The sequence below is a fragment of the Rhopilema esculentum genome, chromosome 8, assembly GCF_057945365.1.
Source record: "Rhopilema esculentum isolate cy_ngs chromosome 8, ASM5794536v1, whole genome shotgun sequence".
Classification (NCBI taxonomy): domain Eukaryota; kingdom Metazoa; phylum Cnidaria; class Scyphozoa; order Rhizostomeae; family Rhizostomatidae; genus Rhopilema; species Rhopilema esculentum.
In genome coordinates, this window is record NC_142822.1 from 10,432,041 (window position 1) to 10,453,150 (window position 21,110).

At 36.3% G+C, this 21,110-nt stretch overlaps 2 protein-coding genes across 6 annotated transcripts in view; both read left to right on the forward strand.

Annotated features, from left to right (window-relative positions):
* The first annotated feature begins 833 nt into the window (after nucleotides 1–833).
* On the forward strand, nucleotides 834–12,142 carry LOC135694493 (G protein-coupled receptor 143). The gene is made up of 8 exons (XM_065213265.2): nucleotides 834–1,379; nucleotides 2,198–2,307; nucleotides 4,632–4,720; nucleotides 5,038–5,133; nucleotides 5,611–5,720; nucleotides 6,669–6,777; nucleotides 7,215–7,296; nucleotides 7,945–12,142. The coding sequence occupies exons 1-8, from the start codon at nucleotides 1,136–1,138 to the stop codon at nucleotides 8,287–8,289; spliced, it is 1,185 nt and encodes a 394-aa protein (XP_065069337.2). The 5' UTR covers nucleotides 834–1,135; the 3' UTR covers nucleotides 8,290–12,142.
* A 5,821-nt stretch (nucleotides 12,143–17,963) lies between these two features.
* LOC135694487 (1-phosphatidylinositol 4,5-bisphosphate phosphodiesterase zeta-1) overlaps nucleotides 17,964–21,110 on the forward strand; it is a 31,693-nt gene continuing 28,546 nt past the window's right edge. Inside the window, exon 1 of one of the 5 annotated variants that reach the window (XM_065213255.2) lies at nucleotides 17,964–18,358. Coding sequence is in view for 2 of the 5 variants with exons in the window: in XM_065213254.2 (XP_065069326.2) it covers nucleotides 20,725–20,726 (2 nt within the window). In the remaining 3 variants the exon portion in view is untranslated. The other 4 variants (XM_065213256.2, XM_089109578.1, XM_065213254.2 and 1 more) reach the window with 4 other exon arrangements.

Here is a 21,110-nt window from a genome sequence, read left to right on the forward strand (position 1 = left end):
AGGATATATATTTTCTGTCTCATTTTGGCCATTATCCGATATTTACGCTTTTGAGGACTGTAAGACGAAAAGTATCTTAGTATGATATATATTAGCTTTTCTGTGCTTTCTTCAAATTTTTGCGGTATTGAAGACCTACTTAGCAAAATCCAAATCTGCATATTTGGTAAATAACAGAATGATTTATTCAACAAGGATGAGTTCCCAGTGACTCGGATCAACGTTGCATCTAGAAAACAGTGTTTACTTAAAAACAAATCAGCTTTATATTTTCCACAAGATATCTGAAACTGTGCTAGCATTTTTTTAATCTAAGTGATCGACATCTTCTAGCTTTCAACCAAGTACCATTAAAAATCAGTATGGCTCGATTTCTGCACATTCTAGTTAGCAAATCACGGAAAGTATATTCACAGGTTTTCAAATGTTTCTAAGCCCTAAAAATTAGCCCAAACAGTCATAATTTACAGAAAGTGTATGGGAAATTAGTACGTAGTCAACAGTTTTTTTGTTAATCTCAAAGCAATCTTTTCGCTAACTTAGAGCAGCTACACATGCTGACAATATTGATGCGATGTAGATGTTAGTTCTGCTGTTTTTCCTTGGGATAAAGAAGTTGAATTGAATTTTCACGGACTATCTCGTAAGTTTAGAGGCAGTGTCGTTTTAAGAAGGAGCAACCTGTACAACATTTTATCAAGCGTATCCCTTGACAATGTGGTGATCTTTAAGGAAATTTCGGATCATCACCAGTCCATTTCAACCTATTTTTTGTTCACCTGTTTGTATCGACTACAGATACAGTCCCCTGTTCAAGTAGCTGATTGCTTTTCATCGTTTCTTCTCATTTATTACGAGTCATTTCTAATAAGGACTTGTAGAGATAGTACCAGTTTCCCTGCCTTTAGAATCCTCAAGCATCATCATATAGTCCCCTCGCTTTTTTGCTCAAGTATGATATTCGGGTTTTGGCAACAAAGATAATTGTGGAAAAACCCATAAAAGTTTGCCAATTCGCCTTTATCAATCTTTTGTCGGTCATACAGTTTAAATTTTGGCGGGAAATATTACACAGAAGCCGCGGGAAGTAGCCTCGTAATCAACTACTCAGAATGAGTCTGTACTTTGACAAAAAATGGAGCATCAAGGTATTGATGGACTCCACTTGCGTTCCATATTTTGTATTACTATACACGACACAGAGAAAAAAGTTTATGGATCGCTACTTTTTATTTCAGGGATCCTTGGTATCCTTGGATCGCTTTTGCAGATGTTTGTTTGGCAGAGGTATTTGAAGAAACACGATCTCCGGCACAAACCCTCATCAAATCCGCATGTCGTGTTCAACCTGGCCCTGAGCAATGCTGTTTCATGTTTCAGTAAGATGCTCCTTTTGTTTTATCTTAAAAAGTAAAAATCCATTGTGTATAGGCAACATGTAGAACATTATTTGAATCTAGCCCAGTGTGGAATCCAAAAGCGTCTTTTTATTCATGCCACAAGCAACACTTGCGCAAGTTGCATTATGTTTGTTATGATTTTAGCAAAACTTATCTACAACAGCTTAAGTTTCCAAGGTGCGAACTTTATTTTAGTTGTTTTTTAATAGCAACAAAAATCGTTTGGGATAACTATCTGAGGGGTTTGGATCGCCATTTGATCTAGATGGAATTTGTTGCGCTTGCAAACAGGATTTCAAAGTAGCCTATTAACTGGTATATAAAAATGGTCTAAGCTGGAAAACTTGTCTATGGTTGCTGCTACGTTTAGGTGAACAGGCAGCAATGCAGCCAGTTTCTCTTGTGCTATCTCCTTACGCACCTTGTTGATAATTTCATAAATGTATTTTTATTTCAGTCATCTATATTCAAACGATATTGATTTCAACTTTAAGTCATTTGGTTGCAGGTCGCAGCTGATACCATGCTGTTCTTAGAAGCTATGCATAGCCAAAGTCGTGCTTTTTCAACATTTCAAAGAATCTAAATTAATTACAAACTGTACTTATGTGACTTTTCTAATCTGTCCATTATCATTCACATGAACAGTTATCAACACTTTATTTTCCAAGGAATAGTTCTACTTTGAATCCCTTATTCCAAAACATGGAATCAAAGTCAATATAAAATTTTCTGTCAAGAGTATTTATATTCTTAATGACATTCCATTTTTTTTAACCTGGGTTTTATTATTTCAGTGTCAATTGTTCTTGCTCTGGCAATGCTGTTTGTGCATAGACCATTACAAATGAGTAAGATTTCACAAAGTATTTCTTCCCAAGATATTTATTGGATTTTCCCTGTCCAGGTAGGCAATGAATACTACGGATGTATTTGTAAAGTATTTTATTTATGGTACTAACTAGCATTCGAAGGTAGTTTTAGGAACTGAGAAGCTGTGCTTATCTAGTGGTGTCCTGGTCCTCCCTCTCAATGTGACCACACCTGATGATTCCTATGCCAGAAAATACAGAAAGCTGGGGATTTGCCTTTGAAAGTTTAGTCATGTCAGGGGCTCGAACCCCTCTTGGCTCTGTAGTCACTGACCTTTACCACTGAGCCATCCTTGTACCTTTAAAAGTTTTGTAGATAAGCTTAGGCTTGTGATATTTTCCAAGATATTTTGATGGCCAAAAACTTGGGAGTAGTATGTGAATTAAATAAAATTGTCTTTATTGCCCCTAAGCAGGCCTTGACTACTAAGAAAAAATTCTTCTGAAATGGATATTTAGATAATCTAAAGGGCATGTTCCCAAAAATTTGTCTGCTCGCTTCCCTCACAAGGGCTTTGTCTTTCCATTTCACAACAGGTCCTCCAAAATATCTCTGTGACATTCCTCACAACTAAGCCAAAAAATGATATCTATGTCTTTGTAACTGCCATTTTTAACCTTTCTGGAATCTTTACTAGGGTACCCCTTAAACAGGCATATAATCTTTTAAAATCTTTGTTAGGGTGTTCCTATAAACAGGTGTCCCCAACTGTTATGATGCTTCCTGCTTTCTTGAATTCAAGACGTTTCATTTGATGCTTTTAATCTATCGACTCATTAGAAATTTGTCCTGGTGGCCCTTTAGAATCCCCACCAGTTTAAATCCTTGGAAAAATATTCCGAAGTCTTGGCTTGAATTTGGTAAGCAGTGCCAGAATGCACATGTATTTTTATTAGCCAGTACTAAACACTACTCAAAGTCATTAGATTGTGAGTGATTTGAGTTGCAATCTTAAGTTTCAAAAACGTCAGAAGTAGAAATAACAGAATGATATTATTCTTTCTGCTCTCAAGATGACAGTATGTTCAGAGGAATTCCAGACTCCATGTATATGAACATCAGAACAACTTTTTGTCATTATGTAAGGTAGGGTTGGGTCCAGCCTCCTTTGATGGTTGATGTTGGGTTGAACAAAATTTCAAGAAATTTTGACTGTATTCTTGATCCCAATGTATTTTCATGGGCGTTGCCCCCTTTTCTGAGAGTCTTTATGGCATAGCAACGCAAAGTTTTCCTGCAGATTTCCAATCTTCTCTCCCTAAGCAGGGCCTTGCCCTACAACCAGACTTCGCCACTGGGTAAGTAACAATTCCCAATTTGCTTCAGCAGTAAACTTTGATACCCCAAAGTGCCTTTTTTGCCGTTCCTGCCCCCCTTTTATCATGGAGCTTCCAGCACCTCTGATTTCATACCCCACACTTTTGATACATTATACTTCTTGATCAATGTGCTTTCTTTTTTGCTTTCAAAGACCTGTGTTTTGTAAGTTCTCCTCTCCCTAGTAACCCCAGTATATTGAAAAAAGCCTTCAACTTGCTTTTTATCCTTTCCCCATTAATGTATTGCTGACCTTTAGCCAGTTTAAAAGGGTTAAGATTTATTAGCTAATGGTTTTCAATCTTTTGGAAGGACATTTTTTATTTCTTGCCTTTGACTGTTTTCAGCTGAAAATGGCCTAAAGTTGGCAAAATTTATTTTACCAGTAAAAAGGAATAAGAAGATATTACTACTTCAGATTAGGAGAATTACTTCAGAATAGAAAGTCTTCTAACCCAACCGAAAGGTACCCTTTTCAAGGAATGAAACAATACATTTTTTACATATAGGCTTTTAAAATCATATACTTCCTTGCAGTCATGATTTTTTCAACTTACCCTAACAAATTTTTTCCATGCTCAGCACAAACACAATCATACTGTCAAATCACTTTACCATTTTCTCTTATTTCCTTCACAGTTTGATCTGTTATGGCTACATGTTAATTTCTAAACATTAATAAGTTGTGCAGCTACAAAGTCTGTTAAGAGTGACAAATTGTTATATATCACATAAAGCTTGTAAAATAACAGACAGTACAAGTTTCAAATAGCACAACAGTCAATGATTATATTCATATAGTAACATATCACTCACTGTTCATTGTTTCTGCAAAGTTCTACACTGAAATCCATTAGCTAATGTCCCTTGTATAACTGTCTTGGAAAGTCTTTCGTCGTTTTTTTCCAGCTGCTGCAATGCTTCCTCTATTTACCATGTGATGTCCGATTTTCCTTTTGTTTAAGCATCAATTTAATAGTGATGTTTATATTGTGTAAAATAAAACAATATCAAAATTTGTAGTTCATCTGCTCGTTTCAGATTTTGTGTGACCTTGGATACATTGCATCAGCATTATGGACATTAATGTACTTGGTAGATGTTTGCTTGCAAGTTCACAAGATAAATTGGTTGGCATTTCTCTTCATCTAGAATATAACTTTTTTCTAACTTGTTGCAGAACACTCTGCACATTTTGAGATATCATTTTGCAGTTAGAATATAAATTTTTTTGGTGTGTGCAAAATATTTTAAAAAATCAATTATGAATATGATGATCTAACTTTTGCAAGAAAAGTAAACATTAGAATTGGATCACATTCCACAGATATTAGTTTTTGAATCGTTTTGTTTGATATTTTCACATCAAGATCATTATCCGGAAGAATTAATGCTAACATCTTAAAATCAACATTTGTTTAATTTATTTTCTGCTGATTTATTTTAGTCGCATTCTTGTCTACTACTCGTTAGCATGGGGCCTAGCAATATTTCTCACAGTCATTGCACAAGTTCTCCGACTCACAGGACAAGATTCAATCAGGTACTAGGAATATATTGGCCTTATCATATTACATCTGAGCGTTTATACCTTATCTTCAGCATGGTCCAAGATAATTGAGCTGGCCAATGGATTTAATCTTGAAATCATTAGCATTGATGTTATTTTCTTTGTTTGTCGATAAGACATTGGTTTTGCATCGATGGTTAATTTTCAGAACGAATAAGTTACATTTTCTTATTTCACTACTGTATCTATCACTTCTAGCCTTCTTTTTCGTGTTTACGTTAGCTTTATCATCTACCCAAACGAATCTTTAAATGTTAATACAATTCATTTCGTATCAAGTATCATCGATTCTGCTGTTGAGTTCATATGTTCCACCCCTGCGACAACATTGAGGAACTCTAAAAACGATTTGAGAAAGCAAAACATCTTCTCTGTTATCAATGTTGTAAACCATTATCCTATTTTTTCTAAGTCCCTAAACTCTTATTCCTTGTGATTTATTCATTATAGGCGATGTATATCTGCAAGAGATATTCCATGCATTGTCATTGTGTGGATTTCTCTAGTCATTGTCCTCTTGGCATTATCTTCTATTGTCCTATTTGCCATTGATCGGCAAGGTAGGTTTTCGTTTTCTCCTTTATTTCGCTTTCCTCCTTCAATTTGGGAAAGTAATTATATTTCATAAATGATACGTTTAACGTTGAAGAGTCCTGCAGTTGACTCGCAATGCTGTAGTCACAATGTTGCTTGAAAATTGTTAATATAAATGCAGTTAAATTGAGCAGTTTTGCATGGTTTGGCATATGACTGTTGCTGATGCTGCGTCTATAATGCTCCTTCCAAACGTCGAAATTCTCATTTGCTGAGCTAAATTCAATTCGGTGCAGCCCCTGGACTTGTTTAATGCGACTCCCGTGCCGCACCTAACGGACTCAAACGTCACATTCTCATGTACTTATTCTCGATTTGAGTTCGACGTTTCAAACGGGCCTAAGCGGAGTCAACTTTATTAGATTACTAAAGGATTATTGGTCAAATTCTCCTTTGCATCTATGCTATTGAATTACACAGGCAAAGTATTTGTTAGTTTACCGTATGCACTTATCATGTAAATAAATCCTTTACCGAAAATATTTTTAAGACATAAACTTGAATGTTTCTACGATCAACGGAGTAACGATACATTATGAATGATGCAAAATATTTCATTCGTATGTATGCAGTATGCTGTATGTAGTAGTATGCCTGTAAAAACGTAATTGCTTAGATAGAAAAAATAATGGTTAGTTTGTATTCGCACTGATAGTGGCTAATAGATAATAGCACGAACTTTGTCCAACAACTTGTCCTTCATCCCTTGATCTTGTAAGCTCTGAAACGTCTTAATTGAAAACTAAAATTAACAAGGTTGATTTTTTCTCCCTCTCTTCCAATTCCCTTAAAAAAAGAAAATGCCAACTAACAAAAAATAAATATCGTGGGTACTTTAGAAAAGGTACATTGTTTGCAAATGCATGTATAAATATTTTATCAGTAACTGATATGCTTCTTTTGTCATAATACAGTCAAGTCTGATATCTGTCTGGCAAGCAACGCATACACTGCCAATCAGAGGACGCTGATGCAGCACGTGCGAGCAAAATTTGTCTTCTTTTTTGCCACCTTTGTTACATGGTATGAAATCATTACCTTCGAATTCTTCTTCTCAGTTTTAGTAAAATAACTGAAGATTAATCTAGATTTTGCAATAATGTTTTTTCATAGCATGGTAGGAGGCAGATATTTGTGTGTTATTCTTTCAGAATAGTGCTACCCCCGGTGACAACCAAAGCAATGATGCCTGTAATAGAGTTAAAGGCATTTTCATCGATATTATGAATCGGAATATTGTTAATGTTTATACCAACTATGTTAAAGTTTATACAAATTATGACGATGTTTATACAAATTATTATTATCCACACAATTATACCAGTGCTCGTACAACTCTACGCAAGGTTCTATGAATTTTTCAAGCAAAGAATAATCTACTGCTGTGCTATACGCCGAATTATTGTGTACGCAGTCCCCTTGAATTTCTACTTACTAACAATTCGTTTTTTTTGCAACAGCTGGGTATCCACCCTCATTGGAAACATCTTGGTGCTAGCAAACTATGGACCTACAGTACAGGAAGCTCTTTGCTTCACTGAGGTAAGGTTCTTTTTTGACCGATTTAGGACCACAGTGACAAAATACAACAACACGAGATATTTTGAGTGACGTAGACGTTTGTTTGAGCATGGGCATGTTTCATTCATGTTCAATTATTAAATCACTCTAGCCCCATCAGCCAAGAAAAGCTGGTTTTCAGGAGGCCTTGACTAAACTTACAATTAAAAAATCTCAATTTTATTCTAAATGTGCGTTTAAAAATATTTAACATTATTAAGGACAAAATATGTAAAGGCAAAGAAAAATGAATTGAAATGCTTAGAGCTTGAAGTCTCTTTAAGAAATTTCTTAAAGTGGTGTAAAAAAGAAGCCGTTTTTACGTTTGAGTCAAGCTGGTTCCATGACCCGGCGCCACGAAAACTAATTTGAAGGATCGAATGAAAAATAAGCTGAAGCAGAGCCACTACACTCGTGTGGTTTTTATTGATTTGTTGTTGATCTCAGTTGTATGTCATTTAGTTTCAAGAATCGTAGAACAACGATTCTACTTAAGGATAGGGGCGATATGATGGTATATCAAAGTGTTGCAAAACCATTGTTGCGTTATGGTGTCAGGGGTGAGACAATCATAAAGATAACATCTTTTTGATTTTCAATCTGTTTCTTTGAGAACAAATATTTTTCCAGGCTATCTTGCACCCCCTCCAAGGGCTGTTCAACTACTTTATATTCACGCCCCTACGAGCAGGACAAAATCCTGTCACATACCAAGGTGGTAGAAAATCACCGCTTTTGCCGCGCGGCACCATACAGCAAATTTATGGGACAAGCTACGAAAGCTCCTTCGCCAGCAGCATAGTTCCGACATCGCAGCTACCAAGTGTGTCCTCATTTCACTTCACGCCTTGTTTTCCCAAAGATGGCAGCCCATTGATGACGTCATTTCAAAGTTCAGCTTCAATAGACAATTATTCTTGCGATGAAACGCTGAAAATCGGTGATTTATTAGGAGAAAATAATTATAATTTCTAGGCACATGACAAATTTTGAAAATTACATCCTTGATCATCAGTGTGAGAAGAGAAAAGGAGATGAACTAATTGTATTTTCCTGCATAGAGCCACTGCTACTATAGATAGAACCACATAAAACGACCATTCTTATTCCTTTTTTGTGTATTTTTGGTCTCATTATAAAGAGTCTTGTTTAGGCCTTTAAATCATGGTAATGTTTAGGGAAACCACCTATTTGATGCAATGTTGCAAAAGCTGTGTACGTTAATTGTAAGTTGTTTATTCTACATCTGAATGGCACGCAGTCTATAGCCGTCCCTCATTTGAACTATATCTCCAGACCGTCACCCACCGAGTAGATGTATGGAGACCATACACAGACATTGATTGGTTGTTTATATGCCTTACTTCTTTGTTACCATGTTCCATAAAATTCCAGCAATATTGTTAAAATTCGCAAACCAAGCTTGCTATTGGTAAATTATTTGTTAGTGACTTCTATTAGACCTGCTTGGGAATCCCGAAACATCATGACATATGTAACTCCCTGCCTGTTCTGTAGTATAGGGTGAGTTTCCGTCGCAAACATCTAAATGGTTACATTGATCCAGTTAGTATATTTTACAATAATTGTCGCTAGTTTTATTACATGAATCAAAATAATTTTGTAGTGTCCGCGAATTTTGTATTTTCTGTCAAATGTATATAGTTTCTGACCTCATTCAATGCAGGCAGAGTAACTGAGACGTTTTTGTAGCTTTTTGTTGGCAAAAAACTTTATACTCTTTCATAAATGTTAAAGCTACATCATAGATGCACATTTATATGCACATTTATACGCACATTTAATTGATATTATTATTAAATGCAAAATATGACTGTCTAAAGCACTTTTAAAGACACATAATGCTATCAGAAAGTTTGATATCTTTAGAATATGAAATTTAGAGTAGTTTATTGTTGATAAATTCTCCAATGAATTGTAGTTCAAAAAACATGGCAACAAGTATATTGGTTCTCGTGCAAGCTGTTTCTGTTTAAATTAGTAAATTTGTTGTCTTCTTTGTAATACTCTACTCGTAAACCAGTCATGTTCCATTTTTTCCAACGCAAATTTCACGGCACGAGCTACTGAAGGATGTGGGGGGGGGGGCAGGGGTAATGGCCGTTACCCATAAAATCATTCCTTTTGCGTCTTTCCAGTGCATGACACCAGGTGTATTTTCCATAGGTAAATCTTAATGTGACCTATCCTTGCCTAAGGTTCAAGGCTTTTCAAAAGATCCCCGTTAGTTGATTTTATTGGAGGGAATACAAGTCAATCTCGGGGAAAAGATTCTTTGAGTCTGGGCAGATCTACGTGCAAGGCCATTGATGCATTTGTAAATGATGGTCGCTGTCTCGTTTTCGGTTGTTTTGAAATCACTAGATTATTTCAGTTATTTACTATGTTCCTCTAATCGTAGCTTAAAATTCACTAAGCCTTGATATTTCAAGTTCAAAGCAAATCTAGCATTTTCAAGCCTATTGCATTGCCAAATCGATTGGTGCAAAATTATTACCGTCTTCATTCTAAAATCGAAGAGTTAAAACTCAGACGCTATTGCCCAGTACCTTATAATTCTTTGTACGTTGTATCAAGGCATGCGCAGGTGCATCACAGTTTCAATTGGTCCGTCACATATTAGCTGGCGCACCTTAGCTGAAAAACCGCAGTTGGCATCGGAGGGACGCTTCTCCGAGCAGATGTAAATTCAGCGCTGGCAAGCATAAAAACTATCATTTTATTGTAAACAATGTGTATCTTAAACATTCACATTTAAGCTATATTAGAAAGGTAACTACCTGGACAAATTTCAGGAGGATCATTATGGAATTAAAAATGCGTTCTTTGTAACAAATTTTATGTCCTTGGTGAAAATGCGCTCCTGGTTCCAATTATCCTGGGTACCAGAGCCACAAAAATTCGATCGTGGAATTAGAAGATAAGATCGGAGAAGCGGAGGAGGGCCTATCTGAGAAGAATGAAAAGAGGGCAAACTTTCTTTCTTCTTCTTAGCTAAAAGCTCCTCCGGTAGGTTCATATCAAGATTTGAAATAAGCGCCCGGAGAGCTTCTTCAGTCAGTTACTACACTTCCACAGCTGCAATTTTTTCCAATCATATTCCTTAATTTTTGACATGATAATAACTTTACTTGACTTCACTGCCCAAAATAAGAAAACTAAGATTTCTTTGTTCTCTCTAGAATGGATGATTCGATATTGTGACAGAAAATAGAGTGGCTTAGGATCATTGGTGTAGTGCAATCAAAATAACATAATAATTATTGTATAATGACGTCCCTTCAGTAAAAAAGTTCAACTTGAAAAAATCCTGAACTAAGGATATAAATACAGTAATCAAATAAACCTGATCTTCCAGGGAGTCATTCTTGATCTTCAAGGGGGCTTGAGTTAATTATCAAGGTTCATCAAATGCTTTTTTAGATGTGTTTTAAAAGATGCAGTGATGACAGTTTTCTCATATATCTCGAATATCTTTCCAGGCCTTAATGCCTGAGTAATTAAATCCTTTGGACAAACAAAGAAGCTCTTGCACAAAACGTTGCTAAAATGAAAAGCAAATGTAGAAATTGAGTAATTTTCGGCATTAGCAGGGCTGGCACTAAGCCCCTGTTGATTTTCAATTTAGAACACAACAGATATTCTTTATAGAAGCTAGTGACATTATTCCAAATTTCCGTCTGGAAGCTCCTCCTTACGTGAAATGAAAAGAATTTTCATAGAGGATTAAAGCGTATTTTGTTCCAAAATGACATGTTTTTTTAAACAATAACGTCTCTTTTAATTCAATGACGATGCAGCTGCATTATTAAAAAAAGATGCAATCAAGTAACAGAGCACAGCTGAAATGTTTACGAGGCTCTGGGGTCCTTGTTTAGGATAATTATTGTAATTTGCGGACAGGAAACAGAAAAATGTAGGATCTAAAAATTACGGACTTCGGAATAGCATAAAATCAGAACAACGTTGATTGGGCAAAAAAGGGTAATCCTGTGGTATTTTTTCAAAATCAAGTTTTTAATAAAGAAACTTTTGCAACAAAGTTGCTTAGCGAGTGTGCTGACCTGAAAGCCTAATTTGCCAATTTTACCTGGCCCTCAATCGTTTTACAGCTTCGAACGGGCGAATGAACAGGAGAACCCCTTTACTCGTCGAAGGAGCCCAAAATCTTTTGGTGGTACAAAACTTAAAAATGGCTTTATAAAATGGAAACATTTGAATAAAATGAGTCTTTTCGTCTGACACTCTTCAGAGTTTAAAACGTCAGAACATAGATCGAAAACTCTATGCTAGGAAATAGACGTATCTACCCAGTTGTGGATCGAAATAGGCCAATCAGAAATGCGACATGACTGTTGAGGCTGCCCAGTTTCCTATATATCACCGCAGCGATATTATTTTCTTGCTAGTTCTTGAGGATGCAATGGATCAGAAGACATGAATAAGAAGTACTCAACATTCTCTGTGTATCATTTTCTCCAACTTCTTTCCAGTCTAAAACCACCGAACTGATATTCCAACGAAAAACCGCTATAGGATTATAACTAATAAACCAATCAAAGTGCAAGATCTTACACAAATGGGTGTAGTGCGTTTTCTCCCCAAAAATGTGACAATGGATGTGCGCAAAAAACTTAAAAGTTGAAAATATTATTTACTGTTGTGCGAATACATCTCTTAGCAACTTAATGAGTAATAAACCAAAACATGACGTCAAAATAATGTGCGCCTGCGAAGTTCCCTGTGAAAACGAACTCCTTTTGTCTACACAGTAGCGGTTTTTTCGTGCTTATGTAGATAGATTCCTACCCTGGGTACCAGACTCACTATATAAAATAATAGAGAGTCTGGTCTAGTGCGCCCCATTCTCGTTCTGGTGAACTTACTTGAAAGAACTGAGGTCTATTTAACAGACTAGGCCTGTAAAACATGACTGTCAGATAAATAATAAAGAAACTCAGTAGTCAGAGGAGTTTTGGGAAATCTTAAAGCAAATGTGTTTTATTTAGTTCTTTAAAGTCGACATTCTTAATACAGTGGTAATAGACTTTTCTGCCTCAAGATAACAATCAAATCAGGTTTAAAACGCCATTTGGCAGCAAAAAACATGTGCGAAGCATGAAATTGAAGTTAGCACAATGCAGTTATTAAATGTTAATCATTATCAAATTGTTAATCATAGTCTTTTGTAATTTTCCTCATAAATTGTGTGTACTTTCAACGTCTACTTCCTAACTGTGAAGGCAGCGCGCTTGGACACCGCCCAGTCTGCAGAGTATGGCATGGGCACACCGGAGATATTTTTGCGCAAAACCTGTTGCACACCCGAATTTTTGGGTGCGGCAACTAAGATGGGTGTGGCTTGGTGTGGTCCCATAGAAAATGTCAGCTGATAAAAACAAGCACAGTTGTGTATGAACAATTTGAGATATCATGAATCTTACTTGACAAATATAAAAATAAAAACTTGCGCTATCTTCAACAGTATACTTCACACGCATTTTTACTGTGAAATGCAAATTCACAAATTTTAACCACAACAGGGAAAAATAGTCGGTACACACCAGCACACCATACATTTTTGGTGGTGCACACCGTCACACCAGGCTTTTTGCTCGTGCACACCGGAGATCTCGTCGAAAGTGCCATACTCTGCAGACTGGGACACCGCGGCGGTTAGAATCATCACGTTGGAAGGTCACCACAGCAAATATGGGCAATGTGACAAGCGAAGCCCCGTATGTCGGGCGAAATATTAGCTATAACTGATTTACTTATGTTTGTTGTTGTTTGTTCTCGGCGCCTTGCGGTGTTCCTTATCTACTGCATTTCACTACAAGGCCTAATTTCTTTGCAACGAGAGGCACAGCCTAGAATATCAGAGACTTTCCAAAGCCAGTTGGCAATATGGCGAAGGTGTCTCTTCTCTCTACAAACAAGGCTTTCAATGCTGTTCTGTGATCAGTTCCACAACATGCGGAAAATATTCTTTGAGTACAGTTTTAACAGCATCTTCAAACTCAATCGTTACAGTCGCTAGCATTTATTTATGTTGTGTTCTGTTCAATGTTTTATACCAGAGCTAAGTTTATTGTTTCGCTGTGACCTTTGAACGTACAGAAATCTGTACACTCGCTCCTGATTGGTTAATATCAGCACACCAGAACGAGAATGGGGCGCACTAGACCAGACTCTCTATTTTATTTCATATATAGTGAGTCTGGTACCCAGGGTAATAGATTCCAAAACTGCTAGATGGAACGAAGATTGGGCTTTACCAATAATCCGAAACATGTCACCATTATAGCTTTTGTGCAATCTGGGTTTTCCAGTAAATGCTGCCCAATAGCAGAATTGCGTGTTCTAAATGTAGTTTTAGATCTGCAAGACCGAGGTGGCTGTTCTCTTTGGGGACGAGTTTTGTTTCTAATACTAGGCGGAACATGTTGTTTTATTCTATCCTCCAATCTTTGGGTAACGCGTCTTATGTAGCCAGTAATACACAAGCACGTAAATTCATATACAACGGAGCTCTTTTGTGAGGTAGGAACGCAATCCTTTTTAGACCAGTCGGAGAATAGGGGAATGGTCACTCGAGGGCGAAATTTATGGGACCAACTGCTTTTCGTCAATTCAAGGGGAATTTGGGGGGCCATCAGCCTCTTTTTTATGTTTGAAGTCTCGTTTTTGCGTATATGAAAGTGATCAATGAAAAAAAGTTAAAGTCTTACAATTAATTAAGCATATTTCTTGCGCATAAATGCTTAAATGGTCTGTTAAGGGGGGTCAAAACCTCGTTTTCACGAGAAAATTGCGCAATCTTAAATTTGTTATTCTTAAATAGACATCTAAAAAGTTTTATGCATCTTTTGTTGAGAGTAATTTTTGAATTGTCGTCGGAAGGAACTATGCAGTGCTATTAATTACTGACTGATAAATGACACTATAACAAACCAGATCATCTAAACGTAGTTTAATCGTTTCAAAGTTTCTCAAGGTCGTCTTCTCAGTCACCACAACCATGATCTATCTACTAGGAAGCCCAATTGAAGCATCAAACTACCTTGAAAATCATAGAGATTTAGTTTGCATGGATAATATAAAGCCACATGTGTTTTCTTCACATTGCGGCAGAAGACTGGGATTTACATCGAGAAGAAGGACCAAGACAATTCTCGACATACATAGATTCTCAGTGTCCTAAAAACTATCTTCGGGTGCTCGGTAGAAACAATTACCAAAAAATACAAAAAATACAATTGCTTATTGAAAAAAGCAGGGGAGAGGGCAGTGGCGTAACGCAGTTTAGGCGACCTTAGTTCGAGAACTAAGGGCCCCCGACCAAAAAGGGCCCAAAAGGGGCCCCCATCAAATTTTTCGTATTTTGTGCTTTTTTACCATGTTGACAAGGTTTCCTAAAGCCATCCCAAAAGTTCTTACTAAACAGTGTTGCTAACACAACACTATATTCATTCATTCTGTTTTGTTTTGTTTATTCGCTATAATTTTTCAATGGCTTATTTCAATTAAACTGACAATGACAACTTTGACCTTGGCATTCAGAGGGCACAGAGAGCAGATTCATGATAATGTGTGTGAAGGTGGGAATTTCTTGGCATTGGTCTTTCTTATGGCTGAATATGATGAATTTCTAGCAGAAGTTATATCTCTTCCAGGTAGAGCAACAAAATACATTAGCGCTAAGATCCAAAATAAGCTGTTTGACTTGCTTGTAAATACTGTATCCTCGACTTTGGTAGAAAATATTAATTCCGCACCATTCTGAAGTATAATCTTGGATCCCACCAGTGATATTACCAGAGTCGACCAATTAACCGTTGTTATTAGGTGAGCAATCATACGTTATGAGTTAAAACTTTTTTGCGACCCTTCGAGATATCTTCAGTTTTTTTGGCTCTTCCTTGAATAGATGGAGAGATCTTGGAATCGAAGCTGGGAAAGGATCACTGACACTAAAAAAGTTATGTACGACACGTTGGAGCTCTTGCATTGATACAATGCGAGCCGTGCGTGACAAGTATCCCCAGATAATGAGGCTTCTGACGCGACTCATCTTAACATCAAACAAGAAGAATGAGCGTGACAACGCAAAGAGTCTAAAGAAAAAAATTGACACACTAGAATTTATTATTTTCCTTGTATTCTGGGAGAGAATACCAAGATCAGTCAATGCAGTATCAGAGGAGCTTCAGTCCCCTAGGATTGACTTGTCAGTTGCCTTTAGACACCTTAATATTGCACTCTCGGAGCTCCAATGTCTTCGAGAATCATGGCAGTCTATAATGCTTACTGCCACAGCACTTGCAAAACTTTGGGATGGATCGCTAGAGTTTCAACAAAAGAGGGGTCAGAAGGCAAGATATGAATCAGATGAACTTGTTGTAGATGGAAGACTGATGGATCCTGAGCAAAGTTTTAAGATAAACGTTTTCTACAAGACTGTTGATACAGCATTGATGCAACTGACAGAAAGGTTCAAGGACAAGCAAGGGTGACGTCATTATTCAGCTGTCTCTACCCCCCAACAACCTGGCAACACTGAGTCCTGACATGCTTGAAAATGCAGTACGAGTAATTCGTGAGAAATAACCAAATGACTTTACAGATGAATTAGATTCTGAGATGAAATAATTTGCAACCGAATTCAGAAAGGAGATTGCAGTCAAGAAAACTGTTCTAGAAGTTAATAACCTCGTGCTTCAGAGCCGTATTAGTTCATCCTTTCCAGAAATGTACAATCTATTAACACTTTTCGTCACTTTGCCAGTAACTGTTGCATCGGCAGAAAGTTCATTTTCAAAGTTGAAACTGATAAAGACATTTCTAAGATCTACAATGTCACAGGAGAGACTGGACGACCTAGCAACTTTGTCAATTGAGAACAAGGAAGCAAAGAAAATTGACAAAACAAAGCTTATAAAGGATTTTGCCAACGTTAATGCACGTAGAAAAGCTCATGTTGTGAGCAAGAACACCTAATTTACTGTTGGTTTTTTCATATGTAAACATTTTCTTTACCACATCACGTGCATTTCTCGAGGTTCTAAAGGGCACGATTTTAAACATTTTCCCGTTACCCCAAACCCCTTTTCCCCGTAGAGCTCACTTCACTTCGCAGTCCCTAAATAAGGGCCCCATCTTAGTAAATTCCTAAGGGCCCCGAGTGTTTCTGTTACGCCACTGGGAGAGGGCATATTTTACCTGTTTACTCAGAAGGCACCGCGGAGCAGAGGGGGCTGGGGGAGGCTAAATATGAATATAGCCCCCTCCACTTTTTGCAATAAATACCAAATATTAAGTAATAAACTACCAGTTAAGCCTCTTTTTATATGGTTTTACTGTAATAGGGGTTTTCGCTAAATGAATGTATCCACGCTATCGTTATCGTCGAGACAAAATGGTCCTTCCATCGATGAGAAAAGAAACAAATAGACACAATGATAATGTTCAAGCGTCTTTCTTCAGATCAAACGATCTTTCCACGATAAAAGGTTCTATAAATATAATATTTCTTTACGGTTGTCCCGTAACGTCGATTGTTCTCTTTATATCAGGCACAGTCTTTCACAAGCACTGTCCTCTCAAAAATATCAAATAATCTACAATAATTGCCATAAATAACTATACGTATCCTATAAATCCATAGTTTATGCCGACAAGAGCTTATTATTATTTAAGATCCTGAAAATTTTCTTTCTGTACGATGATGTAAAAGCACAAGAAATACACATATAGCCAACCCACTAGCAGAAAATGACACTCAGCAAAGTGCTTTAATGTGCCTCTAAATTTGATTGAATGTTTTTAATACCATCATGACTCTTCTTTTTCCCTCCGCATGAAGGGAATACTGCCTCAATCAAGTCCATATTAAGTATTTTTTAGCAGTGAAATGTTAGAAGAAAGGGAGAGAAAAGACGCAGAAAAGGATATGAGAAAACATTTTTAAAACATAGTAGCTGTGAACTATTTATTATACACCAGAATCTGTTGATTTATTTGCTTCGCTTTTCATACTATTACCGTTATGTTCTGTTTGTTTATTTTTTGTTACTTTTTGTCGTATGAATTCTTTATGTTGCTGTTTTAACTAATTTATCACTGCACAATTTTCCATTTATGATTGGCAAATTTTGGATTTATCACGGCACAAATTGGTTATCACTGAGCCTTAAAATAAGGCCTGTCAAGTTTGAACTTATCGCTGTCACTCAAAACTCCAACTTCAACGAACTCAAGAACTAACTCTAAATGCAACACGCCCAAAATGTAACTAAACAAGAACTAATTGTAATGCTACATAGCTACGTAAATTTACATAATAATAGTGAATACAAAATATATTAGTCCCAAGATTAATTACATAAACTGAATAATAATACTAAAAATCCCAAAAGAAATAGTTAATGAATCTAAAGGTGCAACTAGAAAACAAAAGGAATTATAAACAATCGAATGTGCAAATGGTGATAAAATTACTAAGGTTACAGGTTGCAAAACAAACGAAATCCAAACTAGCATTATTACATTACCCCCTCCCACTTTTTTAGACCCCCCACTTTTCTCAAAGCTCCGCAGTGCCTGCACAGCTTTACCTGCTCTGTAATTTTGGCACCTGGTCCTTTCATGAATCTGTCTGCTCAAGTGTACACCAAAACTTATAAAACGCAAAATTCCTTTGCTCCACTCTACTCTATAATTAAGTAAAGCTCGTTGAATCCAAGTTTCATTCTGCAAATTACGCCTATCGTTGTAAAAAACTTTCCCACAAACTGGACAATTCTTTATCAGCTACAATGCAGCAAGAAAGGATAGAGTCAGGCTATTTTTAATACGGATCTGAAAACAAATAAAAATTGCATAAAAATAAACATTCTTATTGATAAAGTGAAAGCATCGATTGACGTCATAGGGGAAAGAGCCATACGGAAGTTCTCAGTGTGAGGGAAGAGTAGAGGCGAGAGACGCGTGTTCAGAACCCGTTCAGAAGAGCAAAGTCTTGGTATGATAACATATTTGAGTTATTTTATACAAGTACATATAATCTTTAGATCGATTTGCGGCTATTTTCTTTCTTATCTGATTATTTTGTCGGTTTTATCACCATGTTTTAAAGCAATCATTCAACCATTCAGGCGCGTTCCGACCAAAATGAGCATTCCATTTCATAAAACTAATTGGGATTCATCGATTTATGTACATGGAAATTACATGTGAACTATTCTCATAAAGTTGGAATTTCGACTACAAATTGACAACCATCCCAAGAATCGAAGCAAAGGTTGTGAGTGAATGTAGATTCTCTCTAATTTACGTTAGCAAAAAGCGGCCTAAAAACTTCCCTTATTTTTTCACTGCTAACTCAACTTGTAACTTAACTTTCATTTCAATTTTTGTTTTAATGATCATATCATCTTCTAGTGTCCCATCCTTGCATGCTAGCGCCACTTTCATTTGACCTTGCCACAGAATAATAATAGACTTTTTGTGCGATTTGTCGCCAAAACCTCAGGTTTCCGCATTACGGTTTCGTTAATCGTCGTTCCAAGAATTGGGTTACCAGAACTTAGAAATAAGTCTAGGATTTGCGAATTTCAGATTTCTGGAAAACCATATCGCAGAACTTTGCCATTTATAAACAAGAGGCAAATATTTTCACTGCAGGCCATCAGCCAAAAGATATTAATTTCTAGCACAGTTAAAATGGCTTTTTGATGTTGAATTGTATATACCCTCCTATGAAAAAACCTTTTAAAATGGTTCGTTTAACTATGTATGGTTTTAAATCCATAGAATAAAATCCTGAATTCCTTAAACAATAAATTTCTTTTAAATTTACTGTTACACTTGGTTTCAAATCTAACTGAAAGATTAAATAAATCAAATTTGAGGTTAACCCACATTGGCCCAACTCTTTTCAAGGAGTCTCTTCCGAAACCAGGCAGTCTGCAAAAGAGAAGACCAAGCCAAGGAATGGTTTGTCTGTTCGCAAGAACTTTCAACAGTTCAAAAGTTCATAATTGGATTAATACTAGAGTGTATTTTGGTGGTTTTCAAAAATTGGATAACAGGATTTTAACAGCTGATTTGTCTCTTCGTAGCAGTGTTAGTTGTTAGGGGACAAGAGGGTAGGAGGGGCAAAGTACCTCTTGATCCAGCTAGTCTCCAAAATATCTTTTCTAAATCAATATGATAAAATTAAAGTTTCCTAACTAAGCCTCAAAATCAAATGCTTTGGTGCATACAGATGGCAATAAAGTAATGAATATCAGTAGTTTATTTAGATCAGCAATGAAAAATATTACAAAGAATCAAGAAATAAATAAATATGTAACTCTTTGTCATCTTAACACAATTCCCCCCTCCCTGAACTTTTTGAAAAACCCACACTAGCAAGGACAATTTTGTCCATAGTATAACACCTTTCATTGGCAGGATGGTGACCCAATGTCTACTATATTAAGCTATAGGGGCACAATGGCTGTTCAAGGAGGCTAAATCCACTTTTTAGAAAAGTTTGTTAGAAAATTTCAGAAATTGTGATCATGTGTTGTCAGCCACCCCTCCAAGAATACAAGCTCTCACTGTGTACCTGTTGGGCTTATCAATTGATTCAATGCAAGTTGTGAATGTTTCACAGGTAATTTTTTTTGCAGTGAGAATTTCTGTACTCTGTAAAATGCAGGAAAATTATGAAAAAACTGTATGCAATTTTTGGAACTGATTTTGAATTAACTGAGAATGGCCACAGGATTGTTTTGCAATTTCATGCTACCTGTTGTATTTTTATTGCACACTTCTCTTGAAATGATGTATTGTAAATTTTTGTGGTAATGAGAAGAGCTAAAAGATATTCTGAAGTTTGTTTTTAATGGCTTTCAAATTTCAGTCTCCCTTTACCATCATTTGCTAAGACAACATACTGAGTGATGTCCTATTCATTCTGAGTAATGATTATAATATTGTCCTTTTGACTAAACAGTGTTTTATTGATTGTTATGTCATTTGCACAGCTATAAAAAGTTACCACTCCCATTGTATAGCCTTGTCTACAAGAAAACCTTGACCCAGCAATCTCTCACTTGAAAGCTTTTGCCTCAGAAATGTAGTAGTTATTTAGATCTTCTTGCAGATATTCCATCATGCATCTAAAGATATCAATTATTTATTTGCATCCAATAGCAACAGTAAAAGTTGTGTATTATATGTGTCATGGCACCTGAAATTTTTTCCTGCATATTTGATGAATATTAGTACCAGATGAATCAGTGTATGGGATTTGGACATCAGTGTATGGGATACAGAGTATCAGTCTTTAATATATTAAATCTATCACTGAGTGCTAGATAGTTTCCAAGCAGCTTGATAATGTGAGTCAATTTTGATACCACTTTCCTAAGTTTCACCATAGCATCATCTTATGAAACTGTTTTTTAACTGAACCCGTGATTAGATAGAGCAGGGGAGCTTTAAGTTGGATGAAAATGTAAACATCTTCAAATTGCTTTGCTAATTATATAGCCTGGCAATGGTAGACTGTTCTATTACTCCAAATCATTATTTAATCAAATATTTAGTGGACATTGGTGAATGTGATCAAAATATTGATTGTTTCTCTCTTTGAGGTCCTCAAAATTTGGATAAAGCAATGTCAGAAATTAGCAGAATGACATGCACTTTTGATCGAAGATCTTTAGCATCATTTTTTAGACTTAAAGTAAAAATTTGACCTTTATCATCTTATGTGTGAAATT